Here is an 11,151-nt window from a genome sequence, read left to right as displayed (position 1 = left end):
AACTCTTCTCCCACCGAAACATGTTCAACAAGATCCTCAGAACTAGTAAGAACTAAATCCAAAATAGCAGTACCCCTAGTGGCTTCTGATACAAAAAAATTTTCGAGCACCAACTTAAGAAAGTCTCTTTCATACTGATCTCTAGATGAAAGGTTCTCCCAATCAATACCTGGGTAATTGAAATCCCCTAGTATGAGAACCCTCTTACGCTTACACATGTAGGAAATTTCATCATGAAATTTGGCGATGTAGTTTGTTTATGACGTCTTTTGTTCTCAAGCTCAACCCATACAGTTTCAATATCCCTTCTCTGCACGTTGCACACTCTAGCCTTCAAACATGATTTCACGTACATCAACACTCCACCCCCTTTCCTATCAGATCTATTTCTCAAAAAGTATCGCATCCTGAGATGTTTAAGAAAGATTCATCCCCATCGTTTGCCCACGATTCTGTAATGGCTATAAGATCCAGGCCCTCCATGAGAAGTGTATTATATATTATTTTCGAGCTATATGCTTTTATATTGAGTTGCTATATGTGAGATGTAATTGGCATGTATATTTTGTATCACTTTGGCAAAGTACTGAAGAAACAAATATATCATCATATAACTCAATCATAATTCATTTCTATTTTTCCTGTTACATTTTTTGAATTAAAATGAAGTTAATTTTTTTTCTTCCACTTATAAAATCTCAGAATCAAATTTTTTTAGAATTTTTTCCCCATAAAACTTTCGTTACCTTGACCTTTTTTTTCCTTGTGAAAGCATATAAAAATTTGGAACATAAAGGCACACATAACAAACACATCATCATCAAATTTAAAATGTATATTTCCATATTTTATAGATTCTCTAGCATGAAAGCAGCATTAATCTTTTATTAATGATTTATGATGAATTCGAGGTTTTTTTGCTCCAATAATCATCAAACTTTGAGCCCATGACAGTCACAAAAAATGTTGGAGTTCCAGAACACAACTTGAACCTGTAACATGAAAAATTACCTATAACATTTGTAGATATACATCTGCAAATTATTTGCATGCAAGTCTGAAGATGTGTGCAAAAACACATTGTCAGAATATTTTCTTGAATGCAAAACTTGAAGAATAATTTAGAATGTTTTTTTTTTTTGAATAATGAAAAATAATTCTTTTCACAATCAAAATTTATTTTTTAATTCATTTTTCCACTGACTGAAACTTTAAAACACAATATATATATATATATATATATATATTTTTTTTTTTTGAACCATTTAACTGTTTTTAATTATAGAATATTCTCTAAAATGTGATTCTAAGAAATTTTGATTGGTTGATTGTAGTTTTTGCAGTAAGAAATTTTTAAAACCTATGAGATTACAAAAATGATTTAGAAATCAGCTTTATCTCTTTTAAAGAAATAGGTTAGTGATCTATTTCACATTAGGACTCATTAAATTATGAATGTTTTAAACATGCAGTTAAAATGTTTCACCATTGATAGAACAGGGGTGCACAACCTTTGGCACACAAATACCAGGGTTCCTAAAACCTGGAAAGTCACGGAAAAAAAATTATGGTCAGGGATCAGGCAAGAAAGCCATTTGAAAGTCAGGAAAATTTCTAGACACTAAAATATTTCTTTAAGGGATTGTGAAAGAACTGTAGGGGAGAAGGATATAGATATTTTTTTCATACGCACACATTTTCACACTCACTTTTATTTAATTAGTTTAATTTTCTTCCTATTTTCCTATAGTACCATGTTCCTTTCTACTGAGTGATATCCCTTACTTTCTTTTTCTCTCTCTATTCTTACTGCTGTATTTTTATAACTTTTTTTCAAAAACAGAAAGGAAAAGAGGATGAAAATATCAGCAGTGCTTGGTTTCAAATTTTAAAAATTATGAGATTGAAACCCAAGCATTATCCAGAGCCATTAGGAACAACTTCGGCCAATGGGGAAAATCTGGCTCAACAAACCAATCCAAACGAGGCAGTGTGACTCAAGCAGGGAGAAAATGTAAGTAGTAACCTTTTTGCCTGCCATTACATAATTCTAGAAAATGTTTGCCACTCATGCGAACGAAATGTCAAAGGACAAAACTGTACATTACGTCGGCCAAAAAACCAGAAAACTTTGAAATTGAATTTTAATTTCACAACATTTTTTTGCATGCTGAAAAATCACTATACTCAATCCCAGGTCTGCAAGAGGGGGGTAGGGAGGTGGGTCTGGTTCCCTGGGCACTGAAATAAAGGATGGGGGCATTCCACACTTTAACTGCTCTTTCTACAGTACACCTAAATGTGGGCACCAAAATGATTTGCTTGACTCAGTTGACAAAGTATCTCATTGCTGTCCTGCTCAATTCAATCTTGCACACTTGATTGAAGAACGAAAACAATGAAAAAATAGTTTTCAGTTCATATTTCTTTATCTCAATTCTACTCATCAAATTGTGTTTAGAGTTTCTAATTTAGAAGCTATATATTTAATCACACTAAATTTTTACATTAAAAAATAACAAGCAACCTCACAAGCATACAGGGTGCCCATAAAATGACCCTCAAACTTTAAATATGAAAATACAGGGGACATTTTTTGACAAGATTTACCGCAAAAAAAAGGACAGATAAACACATTGCTTCATTTTAATACTGTGTACCTTTTTATAAGTATATCACAGCCTTTTTTCTATTCAGACTAAGTGTTTGCGAACACCATGGGTAACATATAATATTATGTTCCCATAAATTTGCACACTGAGGAAAAACTATTAAAATTTTATTTTGCAAATTAATTTATAAAAAGTATGCAGACGTGCCAACTTTTGGTAATCCAGAAATCCAGAGATTCTCCCGAGGGGGGGGGGGGGTACCCCCCGGCACTCATAGACTCGATTAAAAAAGAATTCACAAAAAAAAAAAATTTTTTAATTAAGAAAAAGTTCCATTCCTCCACCCCCAAGGCAGGTTCTGAATTGCCCCTAAGCAGAATATAATTCCATGTGTCTTTTCATGCAGAATAGAGAGAGAGAAATCACATCTGCATATACTGTTCATAAAACATAAGTGTTTCCATTCATGGATGCTATCAGTGATTGATAATCTTGGGTATATTAACTCATAAAAGCTTTATATTTAGCTTTATATAGCTTAAAGTTTTATATTTTCTTTCTGAAGACATTTAATCGGAAGAAACAATTTAAAAAACTTCAAAATACAAAGCTGCTGGCAGAAAAACTTGTGTTTACCGCATGGCTGTTAATGGAATACAATAACAATTACACAGGAATTTCGGCAACCAAAGTTATGCCCCTAAAATGATTGCTACGTAAACAAAGTCACATCTTTGCCAGTTGCTTAAATGCGGTTAACAAGACTTTTTTATGGCTGCTCGATGGAAATGACCACAGCTGCCCTCTATGGGTGTTTTCCCTGACGATGAAGGTAGTCATTGGCGTCACAACAACGTGAACGCTCGTAGAACATATAATTTTCTGCCAAAATCCAGAGAGTTCGCAGGTCTGAGTATGTAAATTAAACAAATACATCTTTGTCTTTCCTTTTTATCAGTGTTATCTGATTCAGACCAGTCACTTTCGCAATCACTAATTTCTCCTTCGGGTGGATGTAGCAGAAAACCATGATCTTGGATTTTTTGCTTGATGCCATTGTCAGCGTTTACATTGTGTCTCCTCAGCCTCATTCTCCGAAATATCATTTAAAATAATAAGTGTCTGAACCTGAGGGGCTGAGACAATCTGAGCCCCTTCCCCCCAAATAAATTCATGAATATACAACGGAAGACACCATTCCGCCTCCTGCGTGCGGGATTGAGTTCATTATATATGGTATGAATGACAATATTCAGCCCCCCCCCCCTCAATGTTTCCTTTATGTCAGCACTTCTGACTGATAAAATATATAGAACATCATTATCATTCAAATAGTGGTCTTTCTCCTGAGAGTCACTTCTACATACCGCGAATGAACCTGTTTCCTAGAAATCTTTCGAAGCAGATGATGACATGAAGAGTTATCTAAAGTCTGACTAAAACAAAATCTGAGCATTGCCAGACGAAAAATCAGGGAAAAAATTCCTCAATAAAATTTAAATAAAAAAACTGGAAAAAAATAAGCCTATTGTTACATTCACTCGAGTGTAACCAATACACCTATTGGTTGTTTTTATTTTTGCAAGTTTTATAAAAGAACTTTTATAAAACTTTTATACTGTAATACCGGCCTAAGTAAGAAATGGTGTTTTGATTGTGAATACATGAAGTTCTGCAGTCTCCTGAAAAGCCTTTTTAGCTAGCTAGTCCAGTAACATCATACAACAAATATCATTATTTTATTTTATTTTTTCTTATCTGTTTGTTACTAGTGAATAAATGTTGTGTTGCGTGTACCATCAGTGAATGATAGGGAATATACCTAAAAACAAAAACATATGTCATCTGCACCCAAACAAGAAAACATATGTCATCTGCACCCAAACAAGAAAACATATAATTTATGGAGCATTGAATTTGACTGCTCTTAGCCATTCTAGGTATAAATGTGTTGATATCTCCTACAAAATAACTTCAACATCTTCAAATTTTTGTACACAAGGAGAAGCACAGAATTAATGAAAATTGACCAAAAATTGAGTGTGTATGTTAAATACTGTCGAGATTATGAAGTTGTCAAAATCAAAAACAGTCAAAATCACTGCTTTGGCCATTCTAGTATTGAGATACCGAGAAACAAGGTTCAAATTGGCCACTTCAATTCAATTCTAAGAATCCAGATATTTAAGAATTGCTCTGAATTTTTAACTTTCATTCTCTGGCATGCTGGGTAATGAGGCAATAAAAAAAAAAATTATCTCAAAATTAAACAGTTGAATGTATGAGAATACTATCATTCACACATTGTTTTGAATAAAAGAGAACATTTGCTGTCCTAATAAAATGCAAATCTTGGCATATGTTGCTTTTTTTTAGCCAATTATTATTGTTATACAGTCCGACCCCTGTATTCGTGGTTTCCGTGTATTCGCGGTTTTTTTTTCTTTATTGGAAAATTTTTTTGACAACACTGAGCAATCGTCGTTCACGTGTTTTGTTTACAAAATTTGAGTTGTGCTTGTTTAGGATGGCTCATTCTTTTAAATGCTACTGTTAATGCTTTCTTTGAGAAGATAAATAAAAGTGAAAACTTGACAAGAAAAATTGGATACATTGACTATGCTTGGTAAAGTCAATACCTGCTGTGGTCCGCCATTACGGAATAAACAAATCTATGGTGAGATATATCAGGAAAAAGGAATCTGAAATTCGTTCAGCGGTAGCTGAATCGATTATCTGCTTATATCTCTTTGTTGAGAACACAGTGGGAGATGATCTGGCTAAGAGGAGATAAAAGATCCCATAGAAAAAAGACTAGACTTTCTCAAATTTTCAACATGTGGATGTAATTTTCTTTTTGGAACTTTACATTTGTTCAAGACATTTTCCAGAAACAACATGGTTTCAAGTCATTTATTCCCAAAATAAGTTGGTTACCGGTCCACTCATATGAGAAAAGACTTTGGAACTTGCATGTGCTTTTGGAAGCAAAATGTTTCAAGCATTTCACGTTTTGATTTCTTGGCTTTCACAAAACAATAATAATAATTGCGGATTATTTTCCTCAAATATGTTACGTGAAACTTATCCAAAAAAAAAAAAAACAATCCCTAATTTGTTTGAGCTATATTTTGAATTTAACTTCATTCTTCTTATTATCTGGAACGTAAATAAGTAATTTTTTCCTTATAATCAATTAGTGGGGTTGTTGCTTTCATGCTCATCAGAATGTTGATCTCTTTATTATTATTACAGGTTTTTGCCGTGTTTCATAGTCTGGATTCTCCGTCTTTGCTGTACTGTTCTTTCCCCCAAGAAAAACTTCAACTATAATTCTTCGGCCCCAGTCTGTTTTCCCGTCGCCATCTCTCGTCCGGCGCCGACCCGCCCTTCCTCATGACAGTTCTTATCGTCACCATGGATACTCGCCTCTCCATTTTTGCTGTCATGGATTTCTTCATCAACACTACATGCCATATACCAGTTAGCAAGCCAAGGAGTTGATCTCACCATGCCACCTATATATATAATAAGTGCCTTCCTCAGTGCTTCAGAATATGAGGTCGTTGCTCTCATGCTTGTCAGAATGCTGATCTTTTTATTATTATTACACAGGTCAGTCTCCTTCCCTTATTTAAATTTTTATTTACTTTTAACTTATCATTCTCATGTTACAACAATGACCCCACAGACTGAATTTAATACTGAGAAAATTTTAGTCACTGTTCCTCTGTTTTTGATACATATTTTTTGTACCCTTTCCCTGATTCTTCATGAATCGCCCCCAGCACATCTTTTTCCCGAGAACTCTTGCTCATATTATCCGGCGACATTGAGTCTAACCCTGGACCCCGTGTTAACCACTCATCTCCACCTTCTACCCATCAACTTAGATCTGGCTCTACTTCTGAAAATGCTGTTAAACCCGATATTTCTTCCGAATCAACAATTCTCCTTAATATTCAGGCAACTCGAGTTGCCATACTTAACCAACTGACGCTTCTTTACCAAAAACAAGATTCCTTCAGCTTCCAATTAACTGGCTTTTCCCAATGACTTAGCGCAGTTGAAGATAAATTATCCCCTATAGATGACTTGCAAAACAAAGTTCAAGACCTTACTTCCAATTTTTTTCTAAAATAACAGACCTTGAAGATCATTCTCGTCACTCGAATCTTATCTTTTGTGGAATTCCCGAGGAACCATCTAATACAGAAACTTTCATAGAACTCGAACATAAAATCATAAAATGTTGCTCCGAGCACTTAGATATAGATATCTCTCCCATGGACATCAAACGTTGTCAGAGAAGCGGCTCTTGAGAGGGTCATGGATGCAGACTCTCAATAGTCAAATTCCTTAATTTCAAACTTTAAAATTACGTCCTTAAAAACATTCCAATATCAATCTCCGAAGATTTTCTCCCAAAACTTGGAAACTCTGTGGCCAAATGTGAGGGACTTCAGGGAAAATGGACTTAAAGTGAAACTCATCCATAACTTCACATAATTAACAATATTAAATACATTTGGGACCCTGAGATTAATGACATTGTTCCTTCCTTTACACCCCAACCAGTTCCACAAACCCTATTCTATCCACCAGTCCTCCACGCACCCCTAATGTTCCCCCCTTAGGCCCTCTCCCATTAACACCCCTCCCGCCTCTACACTAAATACTTTTAAATTAGGTACCATCAACGTTAGAAGCTTAAATAATAAAATTCTTTCCTTCAAATTCATTTTGCTTGTTCACAACCCTCACTTTCTTGGAGTAACTGAATCTTGGTTAAATAATTCTGTCCTATTCCGAATTTCTTCTCCCTAATTATAGTGCTTTCCATAAAGATAGAAACTCTCGAGGGGGAGGTGTACTGATTTTCAATAATTCCATTCCTCTCATTAAAATCCCCTTTCACTCTGATCTGGAAATTGTTGCAGTTGAATGGCATCACCCTGTTTCCTCTACCCATTTTCCCCCTCTATATACCTCCCTCCCCAGATTTACACTTATTCGACCAACTAGAACTTATTCTTGAAAAATTCTCCCCCACACATTCCCAAAGTCTCACTGTAGATTGGAACATCCCAGTCATTGATTGGATAAATATGCATTCTACTTACTGCAATCACCGAATTAATAATAAATTCCTTGACATTTTCCTTAAATTCAATCTTGTTCAATCTGTCTTAAAACCAACTCGAATTGCATTTCAATCCAGTTCAATCCTGAATGTCATTGCCACTTCTAATCGGATCCCAGTTCTTGACACCTCCATCTTCGAGGGTCGCTCGGATCACAAAATCCACTTCATTGATTTTTCTCTCCAGCAATCTATTCCCTCCTACAAACTTGCTACCAAACCAAACTTTAATAAGGCCAACTACCCCCCTCATGCGAAATATTCTTCGTTCCCACTTTTCTGATTTCTTATCGCTTTCCTCCTCCAACAACATTCATACCTTGTGGGTGACTTTCAAATCAACAATCCTCAAATGCTTAGCTACAGTTCCCAGTAAGAATGTCTCAACCAAGTACATTTACAACCCATGGACTAATAGAGATATCATCCATTTAAAGGGAAAAATTTGCCGTGTCGCTTCCAAATACAAAGTAAACAAATCCCACTCACTTAAATCTGCAATTTCTGCCTACACTCAAACCTTAAAGACCTCATTTCTTTTCAAAAACTAAATATCTTTCTCATTTTTTACCAAATTATCTCAAATCCAATCCCTCAAAGTTTTGGAACTTCCTCCATACCAAATCAGCCTTCTCTCAAAATTTCAACTAAAGACATCTTTCTCCTTCGGATATCGCCACTGAGTTCAATTTAGCGTTCTGCTCAGTTTTCTCATTGGATCCTCTCACAATATTCATTCACTGACTACATTCACAACTCTAACCCAATCTTTATCTCTAGGGAGGACATAGTAAAATTATTGAAAAAACTCAAACCTCACTCTTTGGGCCCGAATGGAATCCCTAACTATATTCTCAAATTCCATGCTGAAGAAGTCGCTGCCTATCTTTTGATTATTTTCCATGTTTCTCTAAATTCCTCCATTATACCCTCTGATTGGAAAATAAACAAAATCATTCCAATTCACAAATCTGGTCCTCTTACCGATCCCCTCAATTTCAGACCTTTTGCAATCACCTCATCATGAACACATCATAGCAAAAGAAATCCAGCCCAAATTGACTCCATAAAATTTTTCTTCCCTAATCATATCAGCATAGGCTTTAGACGTTCTCTCTCCACCTCCTCTCAATTGGTCCTTTTCATCCATGACCTCTCAGGAGCTGTCGATGAAAATTTACAAACTGATGTCATTTTCTTAGATTTCTCAAAAGCATATGACAAAGTCCCTCACAATAAATTACTACTTAAACTTTCTACACTCGGCTTAAATGTTCAATTGCTTAATTGGCTGGAAGCCTTCCTAAAATATTGCAAACAATATGTCCACTTCAAAGACAACAACTTACCATAGGCCACCATAAATTCTGGGACACCACAGGGATCAATGATTTCCCCACTTTTATTCTTAATATTTATTAACGACCTTCCTGAAACCCTCAATTGCACCACTAGACTTTTTGCTGATGATTACGTAATCTACCACACCATAAATCATGAGTCAGACCAAGAACTTCTCTAATGCAATCTCAATTCTATCTCCCAATGGTGCTCCACATGGCAAATGCTTCTCAACATCTCTAAAACTGTGCTCATGAGAATTTCATGTAAACTCTCACCTTTTGAATTTTCATACTCCATCAATAACTCCTCCCTATCCCAGGTTTCACAATATAAATACCTCAGCGTTATCATTTCAGCAAACCTGCGCTGGAATAAACATATCGATTATATCAAAAAAATATCTCAATAAACTCTTTTTCCTTTGCCGGAACCTTAAACACTCTACTCGTGATGTTAGACTCTTCTGCTATCAAACCTATATTTCTCTACTCCTCTTCTATGTCTCCGAAATTTGGGACCTCTACACTGCTAGAAATATCGAGAAGCTGGAATCAATACAAAATAAATCCGCCGGCTTTATCTACAAAAGTTGGTCCTCCTTTGTGTCTGTCTCCGAACTTAAACGTGAACTCAATCTTCCCCCTCTAAGTACTCACCGTGTTTTTTTTCGATTGACCATGCTTTTCAAAATTCTCCATGGACATTTAAATTTTGATATCACTGGTATTATCTCCAAGCCAACACATATCTCTAGCAGACTTGATCATCCACTTAAGATAAACCCTATCTCCGCTTCCACCGACGGCTTTAAATTTAACTTCTTTCCATATTCACCCACGCCATTTATATTTTCGAAAAATGTAAAACTTTTTTCTGCCACCATCAACCGTATTCTCATGTTTAGGCCTCAGCCAACATTATTGTATAAATAAATAAACTCCACTGAAACAAATTTTTTTTTATGAATGTTAAAATTTGAAAAATCAAAAATTCTTTTATAACAAAATTCTCTTATAACAAAGTGATTTCTTCAGTTTGTTGAAGTTCGTTATTACAGAATTAGACTGTACATGCAATTTTGGGAGGGACAATACTGTATCAATTTAATGTTTTAGAAAATATTTGATATTTGGTAATTTGATGGTCAGAGAAAGTCAGGGAAACCTTTCAGTCAAAAGTTGTAGGAATCCTGAATACAGCTTGTAAATAGGGTTCTACGTAAATTTTAAAAAATATCTGTAAAAAAGTTTTAATCCACCCAACACAAGTACTCAGATTTGTGACCTGCAAGCAATAGCCATCTAGTACAGTGCTTGACAAACAAAAAAAAAAGTCTAGGCACCAGAAAACTTTGAGGAGCCAAACATTTTTTTTTTTGAGAAAATTTCTTTTGCGATGCATCCAACCCTGATTATATGAAACCAAAATATTTTGTGTTCCCTTGACTCTGATTAAGTAATCCACATATGAAAAACTTTAGGTACAAATACCAAACTTAGTCGCCATGGCAACCTGGCACCTGGGATTTGTCAAGATCTGATCTAGCATATTGAACCCACAGACTAAAAAAATTGTGTGACCCTGATCTAGAATTATTATTTTTTTCAATTACTATTCAAACTAATATGAAATAGAGTCAGAATGTTCATTAAAAACAGTTTTGTATTTTTTGAGAATTTTATAATGTTACTGATGAAACATTAGTCATTATCCTGGAGAAAAACATTATTTTTAACTTATTGCCAAAGCCTAAAGTTGGTCTAGTTGGCAATGTATGAATTTCGAACTTTGGTCAGCCTCTACATATTTGGTCTCTATACATCCCTATATATTGATCCCGTATGATTCGGGGTCATCACCACTTTGATGTATTTTTGCGATAACTATGGCCATTTATAATTAGCCATAGCTAACCATAATTATTATGATTAGCATGGCAACCTTAACAATTAAGGGAATCTGAATATAGATATCTTAGTGATCCATATATAGGGGCCAGCGAAAGCCTGAAATTCGGACATTGGCCGATCAATTGGGCCAGCCAGTTCGCTA

The 11,151-nt window shown here is 35.1% G+C and overlaps 1 protein-coding gene across 4 annotated transcripts in view; it reads right to left on the bottom strand.

The window, feature by feature from the left end:
* Positions 1-820: 820 nt before the first annotated feature.
* Positions 821-11,151, bottom strand: part of LOC149081579 (hsp70/Hsp90 co-chaperone CNS1 homolog) — a 62,014-nt gene continuing 51,683 nt past the window's right edge. For all 4 annotated transcript variants that reach the window (XM_089238535.1, XM_089238537.1, XM_089238538.1 and 1 more), the window contains one exon: positions 821-992. In XM_089238535.1, the coding sequence (XP_089094661.1) occupies positions 896-992 (97 nt within the window). In that variant the 3' untranslated portion in view covers positions 821-895. The remainder of the gene's footprint in view (positions 993-11,151) is intronic.

This window comes from Pholcus phalangioides, unplaced genomic scaffold (genome assembly GCF_987345545.1).
Source record: "Pholcus phalangioides strain wild (caught in Gottingen) unplaced genomic scaffold, Ppha-v1.0 ptg000010l_1, whole genome shotgun sequence".
Taxonomy (NCBI): Eukaryota; Metazoa; Arthropoda; class Arachnida; order Araneae; family Pholcidae; genus Pholcus; species Pholcus phalangioides.
This window is presented reverse-complemented; position numbering and strand designations above follow the sequence as displayed.